Source organism: Salmo salar, chromosome 14 (assembly GCF_965601325.2).
Source record: "Salmo salar chromosome 14, fSalSal1, whole genome shotgun sequence".
Taxonomy (NCBI): Eukaryota; Metazoa; Chordata; class Actinopteri; order Salmoniformes; family Salmonidae; genus Salmo; species Salmo salar.
The window spans coordinates 29,795,368-29,819,901 of NC_138304.1; the positions used below are offsets into that span (position 1 = coordinate 29,795,368).

The window sequence follows — 24,534 nt, forward strand, 5'->3', positions numbered from 1 at the left end:
TTCAGTTTGCTTGAATGTTTGTTACATTGTTAACTGGCGTCCAATTTGTCTTCTTAACAGTGCCTATAAGACATTAGCCTTACTACTTGCAAAAATAATTGAAGAAGTCATGGATGCAATCATTAATGGAACACAGTCTAGCTTTGAGGAACAGACATTTGTAATATATTTCTAGTATTAGACATACTTGAGTACTCAGACTAATAACCAAGGATAGGTTCATAAACTCCCAAAAAAAGAAACGTCCTCACTGTCAACTGCATTTATTTTAAACAAACTTAAAAAGACAGAATCATTTATTTCAGCTTTTATTTCTTTCATCACATTCCCTGTGGGTCAGAAGTTTACATACACTAAATTACTATTTGGTAGCATTGCCTTTAAATTGTTTAACTTGGGTCAAACGTTTCGGGTAACCTTCCACAAGCTTCCCACAATAAGTTGGGTGAATTTTGGCCCATTCCTTCTGACAGAGCTGGTGTAACCGAGTCAGGTGTGTAGGCCTCCTTGCTCGCACACGTTTTTTCAGTTCTGCTCACAAATTTTCTATAGGATTGAGGTCAGGGCTTTGTGATGGCCACTCCAATACCTTGACTTTGTTGTCCTTAAGCCATTTTGCCACAACTTTGGAAGTATGCTTGGCGTCATTGTCCATTTAGAAGACCCATTTGCGACCAAGCTTTAACTTCCTGACTGATGTCTTGAGCTGTTGCTTCAATATATCCACATAATTTCCCTACCTCATGATGCTATCTATTTTGTGAAGTGCACCAGTCCCTCCTGCAGCAAAGCACCCCCACAACAGGATGCTGCCACCCCCGTGCTTCATGGTTGGGATGGTGTTCTTCGGCTTGCAAGCCTCCCCCCTTTTCCTCCAAACTTAACGTCATTATGGCCAAACAGTTCTATTTTTGTTTCATCAGACCAGAGGACATTTCTCCAAAAAGTACGATCTTTGTCCCTATGTGCAGTTGCAAACCGTAGTCTGGCTTTTTGTAATGGTGGTTTTGGAGCAGTGGCTTCTTCCTTGCTGAGCGGCCTTTCAGGTTATGTCGTTATAGGACTCATTTTACTGTCGATATTTTCCTCCAGCATCTTCACAAGGTCCTTTGCTGTTGTTCTGGGATCGATTTGCACTTTTCGCATCAAAGTACGCTCATCTCTAGGAGACAGAACGCGTCTCCTTCCTGAGCGGTATGATGGCTGCGTGGTCCCATGGTGTTTATACTTGCGTACTATTGTTTGTACAGATGAACATGGTACCTTCAGGCATTTGGAAATTGCTCCCAAGGATGAACCAGACTTGTGGAGGTCTACATTTTTTTTCTTCTGAGGTCTTGGCTGATTTCTTTTGATTTTCCCATGATGTCAAGCAAAGAGGCACTTAGTTTGAAGGTAGGCCTTGAAATACATCCACAGGTACACCTCCAATTGACTCAAATTATGTCAATTAGCCTATCAGAAACTTCTAAAGCCATGACATCATTTTCTGGAATTTTCAAAGGCTGTTTAAAGGCACAGTCAACTTAGTGTATGTAAACTTCTGACCAACTGGAATTGTGATACAGTGAATAAGTGAAATAATCTGTCTGTAAACAATTGTTTGAAAAATTACTTGTCATGCACAAAGTAGATGTCCTAACCGACTTGCCAAAACTATAGTTTAACAAGATTTGTGGACTGGTTGAAAAACGAGTTAATGACTCCAACCTAAGTGTATGTAAACTTCCGACTTCAACTGTATATGGAATAATCGGGATATATTGTATAAAAATACTTTGTTTTTAGAATATTGGTTCCGAAATAATATCCTAATGGTGAGCCAACTTGTAAATGCAGAAGGTTTTTTACTTAGTTGTAAGGAATTCTTATCACTTTACAAGGTCCCTGTAACACCTAAAGATTTTTAAATTGTTTTAGATGCCATTCCCTCAGGTGTTGCTTTATTATTCAGGAACGTGTCAAGACCCTCAGAGCCTACCTTCCGCTAACCCTGTTGACTCATCAGTAGGAAAGATTTGTTTCTCTTTTGGTCCATTCAATAACCTTGTTTCAGCAGGATGTTGTATCTATACCTTATGTCATGCCTTATTGGAATGGTTTGATTGATAATATCTGTTGGAAAAAGTTTGGATGTTGCCACACACATACCTACTATTAACAAAATTAAGGAACTTTCCTTAAAAATTGTTCATAAATATTATCCTGCCAACCACTATATGAAGAAGTTTAAGGAAAACATGAACTCTTATTGTACCTTTTGTAATCACCACCCAGAAGCGATGTTGCATCTTTTTTAGCATTGTATTCATTTAAGGAAATTGTGGCAAGACATCAATAGATTCATAATTCAACACATTTATGAAGATTTTACACTATTGTGGAGAGATGTACTGCTTGGATTCTTTACCTATGATAGAAATAAGCTGAAACAATTTTATGTAATTCACTTCATTCTTTTGGCCAAATTTCATATTCACAAATGTAAATTTACAAACAAAACACCACATTTCGAACTATATTTTAAGAAATTGAACTATATTTTAAGACAATTAAATACTCTAACAAAAAAGCTGTTAGAATTATAAGTGTATGTATGTCCCTTTGTGTATGTATGTCCCCTTGTGTAATGTGATATTGTACCCCCTAGCCCAATTGTCCTTTGTATATTATTTATATATACACTTGTGTTCCCACATGTACTTCCTGTATTGATTTGTTGTTAAAAAAAAAGTTTGTTACATTGTGGAACAACTTGTACTGAATGACACTTTTCCACAAAACATTGTTGAACAGGCTTTGAGGTATGTTTGGTGGGTGTGGCTTGAAGCTATAAGTGTTGTTTTTAAAGGGCAGTGGCCATGCTGACAGTGTTCCTCAACTCCTCTCCGTTTTTCAACTGGTCATTCAGTACAGCACCGTTTCCGTTCAATTGAGCGTCCCAGAATGTTAACTTCATGCTGCCCTGTTACCACAGCGCCAAAGTAATAATTATGGCTAAACCCCGCTTATTTCTAACATTTCTCTTCTTAACATCTGATTATAAACCTAACCACACTGCTAATCTTATATCTAACCCTAAATTAAGACCAAAAAGCTCATTTTTGTTATCATGATTTCTTAAGATATAGCCAGTGACTGCACTTTCTGATTTGGCTTTGCTTTCGGGCATCAAAGGTGAGTTGGTTTAGGGGTGTGGTTTGATGTGTGTGTTCACAGGTGGGAAGAGTTAGACAAATTATTTGTCAAATTAGCTTCAGCTGGCTGGTGTGCACCCCTGGCAAAATTGGTTTGACTTTTGATAGCCCATCTGAGGAGCTAGTTAGGGACTGCCAATAAATTACACAATGTAAATGAGGCAATATTTTCATGTTGCACACCTTTTAGTTCTCATTAAACACTTCAATATTTGTATATGAATTTCTACAATTTATAGTTGGTTTGAGGTTGTCCCATGTACATTGTGTAATTTACAGATGGTCCCTAACTAGCCCCATAGGGATATCCAAAGTGAAACCAAATTTACCACAGGCATGAAGATTATGTCGAGTGAAGCTGTACTCTGAATTTATTATTAATTGTGTGCTACCAGCTGTGGGCAGGGTTGAAACAAACCCAACCTTCATTTACCACAAGTCTCACAAAACTCAAACACTGACTTTATAACAAATTATTTTTAGTCAATTTTGTCAGTAGACTAAATGTTTCTGACTCATATCGATGCTGCATAGTCTGTTTTCTAAATGAGAAGTTGGTTTTTAGGGGCAGTTGCTCTTTAAGACATTCATATACAAAAGCGGTTAGTTATCAGTATCTTTTCACTCACCTTGTATTCTTCTTCAGTGGGGTTTATTGTTGGTTGGGATCCAACCTTGTATTGTAGAAAGATGAAATGTCATGTGTAGGTCAGATAAGGATGATTCATGTTGACATTTGAAGGATATGCACATCTTCTATTAGCTTTATCCTTACCACAGAGTTGCCGGTCAGATTCATGTTAAATAAATTATATATATATATATATATATATATAAGGCATAACATTGGACCTACTCGTTAGACTACATTATTTATAAAATGTTCAACCGTCTAATAACCTCTTTCTTTTCTAGATACTCCTGTAGTTCTTCAACTCTGTCCAGGTACAGTTTGCACTTGTCCCTGATCTTCTGGTTGCCCTCTTTACCCTGTGGTTGACCTGAGAGGGAGAGAAGTTGGAAGAGACGGTTAACACTAAGGCAATGGTTTTGCCCAGGTAGTGGCTCAAGGTATTTTACATTTTATCAGACGCTCTTATCCAGAACGACTTACAGTAGTTAGTGCAACATTTTTCTTACTGGTTCTCCGGTGGCAATCAAACCCACAACCCTGGTGTCATGCTTTACCAACTGAACCACAAGGCTATACCAGTAGCCTGTAAACTCAAGGCTAGAGTAGTAGCAGAGATGGAAGTGGAAGTGAGATATCCCACTCCCTAATTTGTTGTGGTTCAATGGTCAAAGTCAATAAACTAAGCAGACCAGAGCCAGCTGTTGTCTATGGGAGAGTCACCCAATAAGTAGACTGGACATTTTTTTTTCAATGGCCTGAGTGAACGATCTTCAATTATCCACCATCTTTGGTAGTAGGTGGTGACAATATACCTAATTGGTGTAGAATAAGGGGAGAGAAGGCCTATACCTGTTTATGGGTAAACTGTAAGCCCCTTTTGTTTCACAGTAGGCTGTAGCCTTAAGCCAAACCCTGATTTTGATTTCTGTAGTGAAATTCCTTTTTGTGGCTTGCCTGTCTTCAAGACTGTAATACACATTTACCCTTTTACAAAACTATTTTGTTTAACTTGTGATTCATAAAACAAAAGCATCTTTCCACCATTTTGTATATCAGTTAATTGTATTGTCTCCTTGTTTGTCACTGGCTCCCTGAGTAACAGAAAGTGACCATTACCTAAATTAGGCTACAATTTATCAGTAGGCCTAAATGGTATATATTTTTTGGTCATTTAGCAGACGCTCTTATTCAGAGCGACTTACAGGAGCAATTGGGGTTAAGTGCCTTACTCAAGGGAACAGTGGCAGATTTCTCACCTCTTCAAGTTGGGGATTTGAACCAGCAACCTTTTGGTTACTGGTCCAATGCTGTTCACCGCTAGGCTACCTGTTGCCGCTGCATGCAAGTACGAGCTGTAGGCTAAATAATATGCATTTCCTTAATCAGCATGCATTGACATGTGGCTCAGTTGGTAGAGCATGGCACTTGCAACGCTAGGTTTGTGGGTTTGATTCCCATGGGGGACCCGTATGAAAAAGTAAGAATGTGTGCACTCACTACTGTAAGTTGCTCTGGATAAGAGTGTCTGCTAAAATGTAATATTCAGAGACTAGACTGTCATCATGTCTGTATGACATTTCCTCAGGAGTCATGGTTACATACATTTTACAATGTGCAGGAAGTACTTGACAGCATGTTGGTAAGATTTGATAGCCTCCTGGTAGTTCCCAGCCTGGTCCTCCTGGGAGGCTTTCTGTGCTACAGCAATAGCTTTCTGAAAGAGGATGAGAGGGATGAGTTGGGCAGAAAAGAGTGGGATATAGGGATGAGTAAGGTAGAAAAGAGAAGGAGAGAGGGATGAGTTGGGTGGAAGAGAGGGATAAGTTGAACTGCTGCACTCAGTCACAGCATCATTCCCTGTCATTGTTCATCACATATTTTCCTATTATGTCTACATTGCTTCATTTGAATGAGACAGACTCATACAATTCTTATGCTCTGATTAGATAATAGAATACATGGGATGGAGCATCAGCATCACAAGCCACTATGGAATTTCTCTTAGCTGTGTGAAAGTTAAACACTATTTTAAGTGGCTCACAATGGCTTTTACTTGTTTGCATGTTTTTCATTTAGACCTTCTATTTATAACGTACTGTGCTCTATTACTCTATAAACAAGTTGATTAGCTGATCAAAAGTAACAACACAGCATGAACACAAGCAACATTTGCTTGACTAGAGTTCTCTGTTGGCACTATCCCTAAGACAGCTTGACAGTCTCATTCTGACAAGTGGAATCAAACCCATAGGCCCATAAACATTTATTAATAATTTACAATAAAACATACATCAGCCTACCAAGCTAATCACATAAGTTGTCAGTTACTCTATACCTGTAGATTTGTTGGCTCCATGGGAAGTTTCATACGGTCAGTTGCTCCTGAGAACCAACACAGTCTGAGCCCCTTGCCTTGATTTTACAGTTTCGTTTACACAGCTATTTCCTTGTTGCTCATCTCACAACACACACGCGTCAGAGACTTGTCTGTAGAAAATAATGATGATAATGCTGAGACTAGTGCCGCGTTCAAAACTACTCGGAACTCGGAAATATCTGACATGGGACTTTAGTGCGTCGGAACGCTAGAAAGATGCCAGCGTTTCCGACTTGGATAACCGTTTAAAAAAAAAAATCCCAGTCGGAGCTTGCTTTTTTTCCCAAGTTACAAGTTGTCTTGAATGCACTGAAGACGGAAGTCGACGATTTCAGAGTTTTGAACAAGGCATGAGTTCCGCCTGGTTGTGAGTCATGATAAGATTGTTACATTGAGATAGATAGAGGACTCATCTTTGTGTCTGTGCCATTGTAGCGTATGTGACAGCTTGGGAATTGCCATTGAAACTCAATGGCTCTGCCCATGCTAAAACTGTCTTTTGGCCACTAGAGGCCTCTATCATTATTCATGGCTTGTTATGTAAGTATAGTCAGCAGTCCAGGAAAACATGAGAAGCACCATTCACGGTAGGCTAATGGGTTACCCTTAATATCTTTCTCCCATATCTGTCCTTCAGTTTGAAACTCCCATAGAGGGGATATAAATCAGAAAAAAGTATACATCAAATGTAGATATAGTGCAAGTATAAGGGAAGTACATAATATGATCTACCGGTATGAGGTCATCAACAGCAACAATGTGAGTTTTTCGCTCGGGAATATTGTAAATTCCTGTCTTGCAAAACTCCCTCATGCAGTGGTGTTGATCCCCACAAGGTGTCCCCCTAGGACTAGTGGTTTACATTGGGATAATGTGGAATCTACTTCCTCACAGATGGGCTTATTAGGTAGTACAGTATATATATTTTTACCTTTATTTAATTAGGCAAGTCAGTTAAGAACAAACTCTTATTTTCAATGACGGCCTAGGAACAGTGGGTTAACAGCCTTGTTCAGGGGCAGAACGACAGATTTTTACCTTGTCAGCTCAGGGATTCGATCTTGCAACCTTTCAGTTACTAGTCCAATGCTCTAACCACTAGGCTACTTGCCACCCCATGTGAGTAAAACATGTATTTTTAAGATACTTTTGATCATGAAGTGTATGTGAACACCTGCTCGTCTCATTCCAAAATCATGGGCGTTAATATGTAGTTGGTCCCTCCTTTGTTGCTATAACATCCTCCACTCTTCTGGAAAGGCTTTCCACTAGATGTTGGAACATTGCTGGGGGGACTTGTTTCCATTCAGCCACAAGAGCATTAGTGAGGTCGGGCACTGATGTTGGGTGATTAGGCCTGGCTCACAGTCAGCGTTCCAATTCATCCCAAAGGTGTTTGATGGGGTTGAGGTCAACGCTGTGCAGGCCAGCCAAGTTTTTCCACACCGATCTCGACAAACCATTTCTGTATGGACCTCGCTTTGTGCACGGGGTATTGTCATGCTGAAACAGGAAAGGGCCTTCCCCAAACTGTTGCCACAAAGTTGGAAGCACAGAATCGTCTAGAATGTCATTGTATGCTGCGTTAAGATTTCCCTCCATTGGAACTAAGGGGCCTAGCCCAAACCATGAAAAACAGCCCCAGACCATTATTCCTTCTCCACTGAACTTTACAGTTGGAACTATACATTCGGGCAGGTCTAATTTTTTTGGGGCCTCCGCCAAACCCAGATTTGTCCGTCAGACTGCCAGATGGTGAATCATGATTCATCACTCCAGAGAATGCGATTCCACTGCTCCAGAGTCCAATGGTAGTGACCTTTACACCACTCCAGCTGATGCTTGGCATTGCGCATGGGGATCTTAGGCTTGTGTGCAGCTGCTCAGCCATGGAAACCCATTTCATGAAGCTCCCAACGAACAGTTCTTGCGCTGACATTGCATCCAGAGGCAGTTTGGAATTCGGTAGTAAGTGTTGCAACCGAAGACAGACGATGTTTACTCGCAATGCTCTTCAGCACCCGGCGGTCCCGTTCTGTGAGCTTGTGTGGCCTACAACTTCGTGGCTGAGCCGTTGTTGCTCCTAGATGTTTCCACTTCACAATAACAGCACTTTCAGTTGACCGGGGTAGCTCTAGCAGGGCAGATATTTGACTGACTTGTTGGAAAGGTGGCATCCTATGACGGTGCCACGTTGAAAGTCTCTGAGCTCTTCAGTAAGGACATTCTACTGCCAATGTTTGTCTATGGAGATTGCATGGCTGTATGCACCTGTCAGCTACGGGTGTGGCTGAAATGGCCGAATCCACTATTTTGAAGGGGTGTCCACATACCTTTGTATACACGTATAGTGTATCTGAACTGCAAATGTAATATCAGTGAGTGAATATTGTACTTGCAACGAATAGTTCACAAAGGTGGGAGCTGATAACACAAACAATCTAAACAGCACATTATTTATGTTGCCCAATTGAATATATACGCCCAATGTGTAATTTGACAAATTCTGTAGAGGCTATAACTACCTTTGGGTGGTATTTAATCTGTTCATAATCCACTATGTTTACATCCTGCACATAATCCCTGACCATGGCACTGGAAATAGCAATGGTAGGCAGGAGAAAGGAGTGTATCTCTAGATGAATCTGGGTTATGTTTGCTCGGGTTGGGTGTGGCACAGAATGGCCTGCTGGGGTGTGTTGAGGGTGGGGAGTCTGTTTTTGGATGAGATGGATGGATGTGTTTTCGAACATTGTGATCTGCCGGTTACATTCCACTTTTTCTCTCTGTCAACAAATGCTCATACAGCCTACTTTGCAGCTAATTAAATCAAGATTCAGTGGATCCCTGCACATTCATATACTGTTTGTGTGGTCTTATTATAGCGGCCTTAATGCAATCTTTCATTTTACTGTGAAACAAATCAGTGGTCAGTTGAAGAATCGACATAATTCAGGAATCGCAATTATTTTATGATGCTGTATTTTGAAAGAATTGTCAACTTTGTCTAGAGCATTTCCATCAAAGGAGCCATGAGCACCAACATGTGAATTTCATGGGATCATACCGGATTTGATGTGAAATGAAAGCAAAGAGTCTATATTTTGGGGATATGAAGGCAAAGATACATTTTGCAACAATTTTCCATCTTAAAATTAGGCATAAGTAAAGGGACAGATTTCTGGATAAACAGATGGAACAGAGGTTTTAGAAAACATATATCAGTTAAAGTATTATAAAAGGTATCAGAAATACATTAAAACACAATAATGTTGACGTAAAGACCCCTGCCAACTAATATCAACACTCATATTTAGTTTTTGAGAAATTGTTTACCTTCTGTAGATTTAAGAAATATTGCCGTTTGCCTTGTAATTCTGTTACCAAAAACTCACAATATATTTTCTAAATTTCACAGAAGTAACAAGTAATGGTAGACCTATCAGTTAGTTATAGTGATTTTAGTGATATCAATTTTGTTTATGAATTATTAAGTGATTGAAACTCGTAATTCCGATACCAAATTGGTAACGGTACTACCAAAAAAGGGAGTAACAGAATTACTGCAACTGAATTGGCTACAATGGGAAATCTTAATAGTCACAAACCACAGTTGGGTCACTTGCTACTGTCCTCCCTTCCAGTGGCATACTGTTATATTAAGCTCATAACTGTTTTTAGACTGTAAATCTCTCTGGACAAGAGTGTCTGCTAAATGACTAAAATTTCAAATGTGGTCAAACCAAGAGTGTTAAAACAGTCTGAATCTGGACAACCCATCTCTCTCTCTCACTCTCCAGTTAATGTAACCTCTCCTGGATCTTACTGACCCCTGCCAATGAGCCCCCTCTCCTTCCATTTACTGTAACCAGCAACCTCACCAAATGAGCATCAAACGACACCCGATGTCCATGGACATTGAAAAGTAGTTGACATTTGGTCAGGCTCAGTCCACCCTGGCATTGATGTTAATGTCCACAGACAGACCAGACTGCGCCAAATCTGAACCAATCAGTTTGGATAGCTCAGTACAGTACAGTGAGCACAGTACTGTACAACATAGTACAGTGAATAGGGCACAGTACCATACAGTAAAGAAAAGTAGAGTATAGTAAAGTTTATTGTACTGTACGCTATTGTACTGAACTATACTGTACTGAACTCTACCCTACTCTGCTCTGCTGTGCTGTATTGTACTGCTCTGTACTATACTGTGCTCAGCTGTGCTGTCCAAACTTGTGAAACATGAGGAGAATGACATTCATATCCATAATTATGCATTTCTGTGTAGTACCGATCAGGGATCCATGATGTAATTCCTTTACCGGGTGTAAATCCACTTCACTTTCCATAGTTCAATAACCAAAACACCATCATTAAGTTTGCTGATGACACAACAGTGGTAGGCCTGATCACCGACAACGACGAGACAACTTACAGGGAGGAGGTCAGAGACCTGGCCGTGTGTTGCCAGGACAACAATCTCTCCCTTAACATGATCAAGACAAAGGAGATGATTGTGGACTACAGGAAAAAGAGGACCGAGCACGTCCCCATTCTCATCGACGGGGCTGTAGTGGAACAGGTTGAGATCTTCAAGTTGCTTGGTGTCCACATCACCAACAAACTAACAAGGTCCAAGCACACCAAGACAGTCGTGAAGAGGGCATGACAACACCTATTCCCCCTCAGGAGACTTAATAAATTTGTCATGGGTCCTCAGATCCTAAAAAGGTTCTACAGCTGCACCATCAAGAGCATCCTGACTGGTTGCATCACCGACTGGTACGGTAACTGCTCAGCCTCTGACCGCAAGGCACTACAGAGGGTAGTGTGTACAGCCAGTACATGGCCAGCAGCATACCACCCTGCATCCCACTGCTGGACTTGCTTCTGAAGCTAAGCAGGGTTGGTCCTGGTCAGTCCCTAGATGGGAGACCAGATGCTGCTGGAAGTGGTGTTGGAGGGCCAGTAGGAGGCAATCTTTCCTCTGGTCTAAAAAATATCCCAATACCCCAGGGCAGTAATTGGGGACACTGCCCTGTGTAGGGTGCTGTCTTTCAGATGGGATGCTAAATGGGTGTCCTGACTCTCTGAGGTCATTAAAGATTCCATGGCACTTATTGTAGGGGTGTTAACCCTGGTATCCTGACTAAAATTCCTAAGCTGTCCTCCATACTATCATGGTCACCTAATCATCCCCAGCTTACAATTAGCTCATTCATCCCTTTCCCCTTTAACTATTCCCCAGGTCATATCTGTAAATGAGAATGTGTTCTCAGTCAACTTACTTGGTAAAATAAAAAACATCACTTGGGCCAAGCTTCCTGCCATCCAGGAGCTCTATACCTGTCAGAGGAAGGCCCTAAAAATGGTCAAAGACTCCAGCCACTGTAGTCATAGACAATTCTAGGTCCAAGAGGCTTCTAAACAGCTTCTACCCTCAAGCCATAAGACTCCTGAACATCTAATCAAATGGCTACCCAGACTATTTGAATTTTCCCCACCCCGTCTTTTACGCCACTGCTACTCTCTGTTATTATTTATGCATAGTCACTTTAATAACTCTACCTACATGTACATTTGACCTCAATTACCTCAACTAACTGGTGCCCCCCGCACATTGACTCTGCTCTTTAATTACTTCTTCCTTTTATATGTTATTCGTATTTTTTTTAACTGCATTGTTGGTTAGGGGCATGTAAGTAAGCATTTCACTGTAAGGTCTACACCTTTTGTATTTGGCGCATGTGACTAATAAAATTTGATTTGATGTCATAGCTGACACACCATCCTTTTTGCAGACATCTTTTAAACTTAATTCGGAGGAGATATTTGAGTGTTTGGAAAACATGGTCGAATTAAAACCTGAGGGAAGATTTTACCATAATTCTATTACCAAAGTTTTCATCTTCAAAGCTCTTCCACTAAATTTGTTTTGTACATTTTTAAGTGGAAGTTGTTACAAGTAGTCATTGTGCATAGACTTGTATGGTTTGTTAAACTTTGAAATCAAGGTTTTGTGTTTGGTAACATTTTAAAGTAAAAAAACGGAGTCAACGCGTAATTCCATTATCGTGGAATTGTCCTCTAAAATGTCTACTCTGAAATAGGCATACACATTTTTTTCATTTTGGCTGTGAGTCAGTGCTGACATTTCTAGAGACCTTTGGACCGAAGTAGTCACTGTTGACACCTGATACGGCCCTGGGTGGCAGAGTTTGGTCAGGGAGAAACGTGAACAAGCTCTTTTTCACGAAGAAACATGTTGTCGAAGGGGATCACAGAGGCAAAAGCAGCAGAGCAACGAGTCTAACGTTTACATCAAGAGCCGCACACTGGACGCACGAGTCGTTCCATTGCCAGGATCAAAGGAACCGTAGTGTTTCATGCGTGGAGAGTGCATATTATTTCATTACGATCTAGAAAACATGAACTTGAACTGCGAGTTGCTATTTGAATTCAGCATCTACAGGGATTATTGAGGTGAAACATGGCGAGGGGGATGAAGGGAGCTCATCCTGCCGCTTTATTATGTACTTTTACGCTCTTGCTTTGGGGGGACGTTTACGCACAAGTGTCTAACGAAATAACGGGGTTCAGTTTGAGTCCTCCGTACTTCAACCTCGCGGAGGGGTCACGGATCTCCGCCACCGCAACGTGCGGTCAAGATGAAACGGGGAGACCGAGATCTGATTTGTACTGTAAACTTGTTGGAGGACCTACATTCGGACTTCCTAGTCAAACCATACAGGTGAAGAGTGAACAAAATTGACAGTTTTATGATTGTGGTTTCATTTCGAAACGTTAATATTGTTGACAACTTTTCTGCCTTTGCTTTTTCAGACAGTTAATAATGTTTACAGTTCAAATGTAAGTTGTAAGTATGCAAGAAATTGGCATGATGAGTGCGTGCGTAAAATACTAAATATTAATGCGCATGTGTTAATAGAGTTCTGAATATGAAGTGAATGGAAAGCCTACCAACAGATAAACAACAATCCATAAAATCTTATTTGTATTATCCAATCGAATTGGAATCAAGTTGGTTCCTTGCAAACTAGTGATTTTCTTATGATTTTGCCTTCCATACATAAATATATAATATATATATATATATATATATATATTCCCATGTGAACTACCATATTTAGAGTTACACTGTTATTACAGTTGAATCAATGCTCCTTGCTTCCTTTCTCTTGCGCCCAGGCTCCAGAATGAGTCACTATAGCACTATGGGAAACATTGGCAATTCTGCCTGCTCTGACCAAGTTTACACCATTGTGCTTAACTCCTGAGGTCTCTAAAGCGAATGCCCTCTTAATAAACTTGCCCCTTCAGGAGTTTGAATACCTTTGGAACACTTAAGGCCCAGGGGCTTTAGAACCTACACAAATAAGGCCTATATATTGTTTTTTACCATTATTGTATAGAAAGACTTAGAGTAATTCCATATATAATGTTTACCGTTGTTCATACTATGCATGTAATTACTTGCACTGTCTGCAAAGTGTTTGTCTATGTTTGCATGTTTTGTATTTTGTGTAACTTTTATGTACAATGTGACTGGCCTATTCATGGACTTGAATACATGTTTACTATGCACTGAATGTGTTGCTTTGTGTTGGTGGGACTCTTTATATGTGTGTATGTGTTTTGGGCTCAGAGTAACACCATTTAATTTGCCCTTTCCCTGCAGGGACAGTATTGTGACCGATGCAACGCCAACGAGCCTAACAAAGCCCACCCGGTGAGCAACGCAATCGATGGCACCGAGCGCTGGTGGCAGAGCCCACCTCTCTCCCGTGGACCCATGTACAATGAGGTTAACGTCACCTTGGACCTCGGACAGGTGAGTGAGAAACCCTGGTGGTCTTACATTGGTTCCTACTCAGCCAAGTGCTCTACCTTCACGGTAGCTGTTGTTTGATTGACAACGTTACCATGGTGAGAGTATGAAATGTGACAGTGGGATGTCATGGGGTGAATAGAGACAAGGTTTTCCCTTTCTCAGCTAATTCAAGGTGCATTATGTCATTGGTGTGAGGTGGCAACCTGCCTTCAGTGATGTAGACAGACATAACACTACCTAGTGGTCAACTTAAAGAGGGACTGAGAGGATGAATGGCAATGAGTGGGAAGTTAGTTTTTCTGCTTCTTCAGTGCACTGTTCAGTGTTTTGCAGTTGATTCTAGCCATCGTCGACATGAGTGTGTGGAAATAATTGCTGAATGCTGATGTGGTGAAGCAGAGTGGCTGTGTGCAATGTTCACTCTAATTGTTTTTGGCACTGAGCAAATTTCAGGTCTGCGCAGCGCAAACTTGAACATTGTGAAAATTCTGTGCAACTTCCAGCACGCGTTTACTGTGAACACTGAGGCTGTACCCGCTTTAAGTTATAGTTTTAACATTGGCCAAGTAGTCTACTCTGGTTATCTGTGGAGGCTGGTGGGAGGAGCTATAGGAGGACAGGCTTATTGTAATGGCTGGAATGGAATAAATGGAATGGTATCAAACCACATGTTTGACTCCATTCCATTTATTCCATTCTAGCCATTACAATGAGCCCTTCCTGCTATAGCTCCTCCCACCAGCCTCCACTGGTGGCTATTTGATTATAATGAAGGCCTACCAGAGTAGCCCACCATCAAAAACAATAGAGAAAATGCATCCCATGACATTTGAACATGGAAATAACTGTTCTATCATTCAGCCTACAATAGCAGACAATATGTGGTGTTCAATGTAGGCCTACATTCCATGAGGCTTAAAAAAATATATATGCAGGGCTTGACATTAACCTGGCTATCCACTTGACCTTCAGACAAGGAGGTGACTGAAAATGTTGTTGTGTTGTTTTGATGAAAGAAACCACTTTACATAATAAAATGCATTATTATTCTCATACCATTCTTACAGAGAATCTGACAAATTATGCTACCCTCTGCCTATTGGCTACTTAGCATATTCAAGCAAGTCTCTAAATACAGCGCTGTCTCTTTAAGGAAAAAAAAGCTCTTCACCTTACTTGCTTTTCAAAGATGTCTCGAAATGTACACGTTTTATTCTCTTGTAGGAAGCAAACACTCCCCTATTGCTGACTACAAATGATCTATAACTGGGCTAATAACTCACTAACTAGCAAAGGATATGAACAAAATGTGCACGTGGCAACATGCAGCTCTAGCTTTAATCTCAAAACAAGCGCATCTACACACGACAGCTCATGTTGTAAACACAGTCCAGTTCAATGTAAATGGCACAGATCCATATATGGCAATGATCTATTTCCAAATAGGCCTACTGCAGCTTTGATTGGTTATGCCGCACCGTCTGTGTAGAGTACGGGCTGAGTTGTGCATGTCAATGCAATAGAATCCTACTCCGATCCATTATGCCTACAACAAAATATCTTGCATCGTTTGTTTTGTTTCGGTATGTTGGATTGAAAGCTAATATTGCATTTATTCGATCACACTTGCGACAATAAAGGGAAATGTTGATAGTGTTAACAGGGAAAACTCAGGGAAACCTCAAGAACAGTGGTCACCAACCTTTTCTGAGTCATAATCACTTTCTGAGTCAAAATGCAACCCGAGATCTACCTTTCTTTTACCGTGACTTAAAAACCGTAAGCCTATGCAACATTAACCAAATAAAAACAGTACTAGCAATGAGGTTTGTGCAGTAAGCTAATAGGCCCAATACATTATCACCGCATATTGGCTTTGCTGGAAGATGCCCTGCCAATGCATTGTTGTTCAGACCATTTTTTAAAATTATATATTTTTTTAAATGAGGTAGGCTATATGATCACACCGGTAATAGATCCGTTGTTGTATTACTTGTGAGGCACAACTGAGTGAGCATACTTTTAAATAATGTATATTTTAGTGGGCTGATGAGGCCTGCATCTGGTGGTCAGTCTCAGCGGAGGGAGAGAGCAGCAGACTGAGGGTACGCTGACACTGACACTGAACAAAAAGGGACACCGTCTTCCAGCTGATGGCGGAACAAATTCATGTTACTCCTTTGAACAAAGAAAGTGAGATATTCCTTGATATTAAAAAATACCCAAGCCGCTGATTATATAATGATGCAAGCACATCAATACATTTTCCTACTCATTCATTACTGCTGCAGTGCTGGTTGTAGCGCTGAGTGGAAATAGGAAGATCGCGCATTTTATGGCTTATAAACGTGTTGAATACAAAGTGTTGACAGTGCTGAGGAAGAATTTAAACATGATGTAACGAGTGTCGTGTGTGGAGGACCAAGACGCAACAGGGAAGTGTATACTCATCTTCTCTTTTTAATATATAAGAAGGAGAAACAAAATACACACGTATACAATTAACAGAAACGACACTAACAGTTCTGTCACGTGACAAGCACAAAACAGAATACAACTACCCACAAACCACAATACAAACACACCCCTAATTATAGGACCTTCAATCAGAGGCAACGATAGACAGCTGCCTCCAACTGAAGGCCCCCAACACCAATTAACTAAACATAGAAATACAAATGACTAGACAGAACATAGAAATAAACTAACATAGAACAATAACCAAAACCCTGGACTAATAAATCAAATACCCCTCTCTACATGGACACATACACACAACCACCCTGAACCACATAAAACAAATACCCCCTGCCACGTCCTGACCAAACTAAACACTAACAAATAACACCTTTACAGGTCAGAACGTGACACATGAACTCACTCATGAAAACAGCAGCTCTTTGCTGTATTCGTTGACAGTCTCTCTAGTGGTTTTAAACGTTTTGAAATGTCACAGTATCAACTTTACTGTAGCTTTCTTATATGCCTGCTATGTTACTGCAGACACTGTCACCTGAGCCATCCCATTGGCCAGCGGTAGGCCTATAGTGGATTTGATTTGCTCTCAGGGCCTGCCGGGAAGGCAGAGTTTATACCTTCAGACACATGAAATGGTTCAAAATGGCAACAGTTCACCTACCCGGCGCGCAGGGCAGCTGAGTCAAGTGCACCTACCGCCAACAGCCCGAGTTTGGCGATCGACTAGGAATGCCTTGGAGATCGATCAGTCGATCACTATTGGCCGGTTGGTGACCACTGCTCTAGAAAGTTGAGTGAAGTTCAATCTTGTGTTTCTCTCCGTGGGCTGTTATTTCTTTTGTGTGGCAGTCCTGGGGAAGCTGTGCGGCCGTTTCGGGCTTCTGCGCACCCACGCATGCTCGCAGTTTAGAGGGAACATTGGCTGTGTGTATGTGTGAATGCATTTGGGATTGCGATTGACTCTCCGCATACAGTCAATGGTGGGTTTTCTTCTGTCAGTCTGCTTATGCTTTAAGTTACAAGTGTAAGTAAGCCTGTCTGAGAAAGACGGGCAGCTGTAGTCATGTGAGTGATGTCCCACAGCTGGCTGGGTGCCAGGAATCAGACTCAGATCATGCCCCTGTGGCTGGAGGATAGGTAACCATTAGGACCTGTGGCTGCAGCAGGAGTTTGGCTCACAGCCCATGAAATTTCACCTTACGCTCAATTGTCCACGGTGAGGGAAAAGGGGAGGAATTGTGTCCAGGGATTAGGGATCAGAGGGATTTTAAAGTCTGATCTGGGGGAGTAGGTCCGGGTTGGGTGGGTGGAGTGGGTTCAGGGCTGGACCTGTTGTGATTTGGAAACAGGTTTTGTCTGCGGTTAAGGGGTGGGAACCAAATGGAGACACCTATAAAGTAAATCTTCCTAAAAGTGAGTACCACACTTCATCCATGTTCCCCAGGAGCACTGTGGGAAGAGAATGGGTAGCAGTGGCAAATTCTTCTATATCTGTTTTTAGCTGGGCTGAGCTGAGTTGTGCGGAGCAGCGGGGCTTGAGAGAGGCTAAACATAGTGCCCGCATGGCTTGAAAAAAGCGTGGACGCATGCAGGGCGCGAGGGACGTCTGCGTTTAAGATGTGGTAATGCTCAGTTTATTTGGGAGCGGGGAAAGTGGCATTACTGCATTAAGGCGTGCTATAAAGGGCACGGGGATGAAGTATTCTCAGAAACTATCAACCACACGGCTCCCCTCTCCCCATTTGTCCCGCCCAAACAGCAACTGTCTGATTCCTCACGAAGCCTGGCCCAAAAAAATGACCATGCTTTTTGGTATTTTCACGAGATTTAACCCATAAAATGGTCCTTTGGTGAAACGATTGTTGACATATATTTGACATTTGTATATAAAATCATAATTGAGAAATAATTAATAAAAGTTTGTGGAGTTTAAAAGTTCCTTTAAAACTCCATAGTGTTTCATCTGTAGGTGCTAAAAAGCTAAAAAAAATGAATGAAGTTTTATGCTTGCTCTGTAATATAAGTTGCATTATGATTTCAATAACATTTTTCTTATATTTATTTATGAATATTGAAAAACATAAACATGCATATTGAAAATAAACCATTTTTGATTTGGCAAATTTGGCAATTAATTGTTGAATATAATATACTCTACAGGCATATCAAAGTTCCAGAGTGGGATCTCTGCTAGCTTAAAAGGTTATGGCCCATTTTATACAGAGAAATTTGCATAGTAGGCAATGTAACCAATAACAGCCCGCCTTTTACTTGTATCATTGCACATCCTGCAAATTAGCAGCAGAGGGTGACCATTTTGAATCCATTTTCACATTCATTTAGTTGGAAATGCTTACAAATTGGATCATAACTCTAAAAGTAGCAAAGATCCCACTTTGATATGCCCATAGAGAATATTATGTTCAACAATTTGTTCTTTGTAGCACCTACAGATTAAACATTATGGCGTCTTAAAGGAGGCCTGTCATAAATATGGCAACTTTAATTATTTCTCAGTTATTCTTTAAGATATGTCAACAACCTTCCAAAGGACCATTCCATGGATTAAATCTTTTTTTTTTGTCCATGAGGAGTCACTCAACTGTGATCCAGTGAGGCTCCAGACCAAGCTCACCTGGCCCCTACCCCTTATGTCATCCATTTGTTTTTAGCTTCCACTAAGTCTTTTGTCAATGCCAAGAATGTATTTATGAGGCTGTGTGTGCTGAGATTCAATCTGCTTTCATTAAAAAGCTTGCAGCTTTAAAACAGCTGGTTTTATTGGAGTGTTGCCTTCCAAGATTATTGTTTCACAAATTAGAGCAGACTGATTTGGCAGCATTGACCTGAGACTTAATTCGTTAAACTGCATAGATAATATGTTCTTCACAAAATCATCCTACCTAATAGAGAAACAGCTGAAAACTGAAAAACAAAGTCAAAGCAGTATTCTTCCATGATAATTGTTAAATACTGTATCCCATAGAATAATTAAGTTTGGTAAAGTTGTACAATGTTACTTTGTGTTTATTAACTCTGGGTATGCATTCTTGTGTAGGCCATGTGTTCACATCAGAGGTGTATGTAGATAAGGAAAGGTGTTGTCGATGCCTCTGAAAGAATTCAGTCAACCACACTTCCATGTGCTTTCAGCACAGATGTCTGTCAAATAGTGTTGGTTCCTATAACCCTTTGATGATTTTACAGTCATAATAAAGCATTTGTCAAAATAAGTAAGTGTACCTCCCAAGTAAGATAAAGAATGTCAAGTTTATTTCAGACTAACTTGCCAGATCCTTGGTCACTCCCTTTCGCCCTTAACAATCTATGCCTACTCCTGCTCAGGTTTATTTAATGCTTGGATAGAATTGATCAGATTTATGTTGCCTGATAGAAGCAGTTCAAAGCCTTTGTAGATTCAGTTAAGGCACGGAACAGATGATGCGGTCACTGATATTTGTACGGGCTGGATCCAGTTAAATGAATGGTCTTTGTGGTCTCTTCTAAGACTAACACAGGTGCTCGCTCCCTCCTTCCCTCCCTTTGCCAGTCTTATCTCCATCTCTCCAAGCGGATAAATTAGATAATGGCACCGTCATTGTTTATGTCAAACCAACCGAGTTCAAAGGGAAGCCGGGTGGTTTTTGACGTGGCCATTTCTGATGGTTCTGTAAAGCAGTGGCACGTTTGAAGCAGCACCAATCCGTCAAGGGCTGATTCCAGCTAAGCTTTTGTGGAATGTTGAATGATATAATAATAGCACAGAAAGGTGAACCCATTTCCTTTGTGGATTAACATGATCATACGTTTGAAGTTTTTAGAAAAGGAAAGAGTCAGAATGGGCCTGGAACTTTGTATTAGACAAAATATTTACTTGCTTTAAATCTTGTAGTCAGTCAGTGTGAAAGAGTACAACTCCCTTGGGTGTAGCTCCTTGTGCAAATCAACCCAACCACACCGCTGGATTATGTTGACTGAGGCGAGCAGCTCTCACACTTAACCAGCCGCCTGCCTGTGTTATCTTGTGGGCTGTTGACCTGTGACCCGTGACAAAGCCTGCCGTAAATCAGGAGATGACTTTCAACTCCCTCCTACTATGGGCAGATCCTGGGTGTAAGGGTGCTTCTTGATTTGTGTACTCTACAGTAACTGGATCTGGTGGAGGGTATTGCCTTAGCCAGTTTGTCTTCGGGGCATTGGAGCAGCTCACTCAGAAAGACAGCCAACACATTGATTAGAGCCTTCTGCTGTGAGTTTCATGATGCAGTAGATTTTAACCCAATAAATCTAATTCAACATCTTGTTCATTTTTTATTGACTTAACAGAGGCACATTTTCTTAATTACAATATAAATTAAAACTCTCCAAAACCATGTCCTCCCCAAACGAACACAATGAAATCCTCTCCACAAAACAGCCTGTTTACCTGTACAGCGAGACTTGCCCTCCCTTGTTAAAACTATTTACAGGGTGTTGTGGCGACTCTTTGTCCAAGTGAACATTGGCACCACGGATGGATCGGCCCCACAGCCGCCCATGCAGTCAGTTTTTTCTGGGGAATGTATTTTAGGAGCCCTGACGACATGTGCTTATCTGCCTGAGTGCCTTGGGCCATGTGAGACAGAGATGCCTGGGCTTACTGCTGTCTGTCATACCACGTACTGAAAGGCCTCTGATTGGTGGGCGCGATCCCATTGAATGGACTCTAATTGGTTTGTGTGAAGCTCTGATCGAACCCTGATTGGTTGCTATTTCAGGGGGTTAGGATTTGTTTGTGTGAAATTTGGTATTTGTCATATCATGTACAAGACTGATGTGAGGTGGGCTGCGATTGGCTAGGTGTGAGGTACTCATGGTTGTGAATGGTGAGCGTAGGTATCTGGATTGGAGAGTGTCTCTGATAAGTGAGAGTTTGTTCTGATAGGTGGGTTTTAATGCTAGGTGTCAGGTACTTGTTCCCTACTCTGTAGAGTTTGGTAATGAGTGTGTGGTACTTGTTGCTGGATGGCTGAGTGACTTGATGGTAAGATAAGAAAGTACTATATCAGGAGCTGGGCTAGTTTAGGATGACTGCATTTCTGAAGCTTGCTGGTAGTGGTTCATTTATTGTAAGTTATGAAGACTTCCTGTTGAACTTAATCCGCTCTCTATCTTTCCAGGCCCTGCTGCCTCCCACTGAAGTTTTGTCTGATTGTTTTATACCCACATTTGTCCTGGAATCGATGTAGGCTGTATTGTGTGACATCCTTTCTGTGCTGTTTTCACAAAGGGTTGGATTCTTTTCAAGGCTTCTCTGAAAGTGATCTGGCCTTTTCTTTACAGTGGGTAAATGGATTGAGGAGGTGCAGTGAATTGGGCAGACTGTGTGGAAAAGACCCTCCTGTCTGCCTCCCTCGTCTTCACACACACACACACACACACACACACACACACACACACACACACACACACACACACACACACACACACACACACACACACACACACACACACACACACACACACACACCATCCCCACCCCACCCTGAATACCTACCCACCTTCCATGATAGCTGCATATGATGGAGTAAAATATGATTCCCTGTGTGTCTGGTTCTGTGTTTGAGTATTCATGGTGCAAATGCCTTCTAATGTGATGCAGTAGCAAACAGCTAATGCTAACAGTCAAAATGATACATAGACAGTGATAAAATTGATTGTTCAGAGGATTGTGTTATAGCAGATATATAGGTATGTGTATTGTGATGTTGTTGCAACAGCAGCCTGCAGTATTAACTGTATATGTGTTTGTTGTGTTGCTAAGGTGAGCGTACAGGACTGAGTTGAGCCGGGTTTTGTTCTCTCACTGACCGCTACTACAGTCTATTTCCCTGACAGCCTTGGTACTGATTCAACATGCATATATCAGCAGCATAACTTCACAATTAGGCCCTGGAAAGAACCAGGTGCTTATCAAACCACAGAATACTTTTAGGAGCAGTACTCTATCATACACGGAATAGAATCAGAACGTAGATCATAAAAAGCAAGAATCAGAATAATCAAAAACATATTTGGAATGGAATAACTTATGTTACCACTTACCGCATGTTACCAATTTTGTTCAAATCCAGTGTCATCATTATTTGGTTCTTAACAAAATCTTAAATGGAATATCCTTTCCTTATGTTGGTGGTGGTATTATTGATGATACTGTACCATTGTATAAATAGGCTTCCAATATCATTCCTATACCTTTGTCAGTGTTTACTGTATTGCTGGCATAGTCTAACTCTTGGGACACATGTTTGGCTCCCTAGCTGTTGCTGTGGTGATGATGGAGGTGATGTAAGTAGCTGTGTTTAGCTGGTGGGCTCTGCTGTGCTCCGCTCTGTGGTGGGCGCCATGCCAGCTGCAGTCGGGTGTCTGTTGCACATATTTACAGCCCCGCTCCCTGGGCTCGGCCTTGCAGGCAGGCAGGCAGGCAGGCAGGCAGGCAGGCAGCCCACGCAGTCTGGTTAGCAACCTCACCCTGGCTTCATGTCTGGATCACATTGTTGGACAGGAATGCCACTACCTTCTAAACCTGGAGCTCCGTTGTGGAAAAGCAGAATGGGTTTATCTTAACTCACCTTTTCAAGGTCCGTGGAGGCCATATAAATAGTGCTACATAGAAATGCTTATCAGAGGTTGTAGACCTACTGATACAGTCATTGACACAGGTGTGGATGAAGACTTTTCCTATATGTATTTTTGATACATGGCACGATCACTGATGCGTCCTGTTTGTTCTAATTTAGATCGGTTGTTATAGTTTTATAGTGGTGCTGGTTACAAACACAATATGTTGTAATCAGGTGTTTAGGTATTCCGTTTACTAAACGTGAACTCAGAACAAGCCATTATAATGGGTTAGCCACCAACACAATCATACCTACTGATCAAACATTCAGGAAACATTCTCAGTCAATTGCAGAGCAGCAGCTGTACCTTTTTACAATAGGTTCCTTGCTTGTATAAACTTGCATTCATCACATTTTCATAGTCACAAGAGGTAATTTTATGCACTATCTTTGGGCCAAGCCCACATGTTTGGAGAGACTATTTTGAGTATATAGCTTTAAAAAGGATCATTGAGTGCCTGAAAAGAGGTGGAATGTATGCCCACCATGGAGACAGAGAGAAATACACCCACGGCCCACCACCCTGGCCACTATCACCACCTGTTCCACTTCAGACAAACAGTTGTAGATTGCATTGTTTCAATCCAGACTAAAAACGCCCTGCAACTGTCTGTCAGGCTGGCAGGCTGGCAGGCTGGCAGGCTGGCAGGCAGGGCCTGATCCGCTCCAACAGAAGGTGATTGTTCCTAGCTCGGCCGTGGTGCATTCCTCTGCCCTAACATCAAACACAAAGAGATCTCTGTCAGATAGATTCTACTGTATCTGTTAGGCTTTTGCTTTTTACAGTAGCCCTCCTAAACCCTCCTGGCTGACTGGCTCCTTCCTGCCTAAGGCTTGGAGATTATTTGTTTTTGGACTGCAGTTGAACACCTGTCTGTCCTACATTTTCAGAATAACAAGCACATGTAATAACAAACAATGTTATCTCGAGACCAAAGACAGTAGGATTTCAACTCTATTACTTCATTTAAATGAACTTCTTGTAGGTGGTGTCTTACTGTAACAATCTCACAGAGTACTCAGTATTAAATGAATGAAAGACTATATCAACCCAGTTCATTGAGTTCATTTGATGGACATGGTTAGATTACAGTATGATTGGACAGATCCACAAGGCAGGCATGGCATTAAGTCATAAAGTCACGCTATCAGCCTATTTTCCATAGGCTCTAATACTGTATTAGTTTCTAATAGTGTAGACTATTTGTTCAGTGGGAGTAAAACTCTGACCGCCAGGCTCCGTTAGCTGAAGCACAGGCATGTGTGAAGTCGGGGCAGGAATTCTGCATGGAGCCAACAACACGGCAGTTGTCCGTCATTATGCAATTGTT

General features: G+C 41.3%; 2 protein-coding genes across 8 annotated transcripts in view; one reads left to right on the top strand and one right to left on the bottom strand.

The window, feature by feature from the left end:
* The window catches only part of LOC106569187 (vacuolar protein sorting-associated protein 4B), a 32,749-nt gene extending 26,235 nt beyond the window's left edge, over nucleotides 1-6,514 (bottom strand). The window contains exons 1-4 of the mRNA XM_014140277.3: nucleotides 6,167-6,514; nucleotides 5,434-5,545; nucleotides 4,098-4,198; nucleotides 3,827-3,871 (exon numbers count right to left, since the gene is read on the bottom strand). Coding sequence (XP_013995752.1) covers nucleotides 3,827-3,871; nucleotides 4,098-4,198; nucleotides 5,434-5,545; nucleotides 6,167-6,199 — 291 coding nt within the window. The 5' untranslated portion in view covers nucleotides 6,200-6,514. The remainder of the gene's footprint in view (nucleotides 1-3,826; nucleotides 3,872-4,097; nucleotides 4,199-5,433; nucleotides 5,546-6,166) is intronic.
* Nucleotides 6,515-6,739: 225 nt separating this feature from the next.
* Nucleotides 6,740-24,534, top strand: part of LOC106569186 (laminin subunit alpha-3) — a 117,922-nt gene continuing 100,127 nt past the window's right edge. For 3 of the 7 annotated variants that reach the window (XM_014140270.3, XM_045694150.2, XM_014140275.3), the window contains exons 1-3: nucleotides 12,388-12,962; nucleotides 13,055-13,081; nucleotides 13,911-14,063. In XM_014140270.3, coding sequence (XP_013995745.3) covers nucleotides 12,702-12,962; nucleotides 13,055-13,081; nucleotides 13,911-14,063 — 441 coding nt within the window. In that variant the 5' untranslated portion in view covers nucleotides 12,388-12,701. Of the gene's footprint in view, nucleotides 6,796-12,387; nucleotides 12,963-13,054; nucleotides 13,082-13,910; nucleotides 14,064-24,534 lie in introns of those variants that run through there. The other 4 variants (XM_014140271.3, XM_014140276.3, XM_014140272.3 and 1 more) reach the window with 3 other exon arrangements.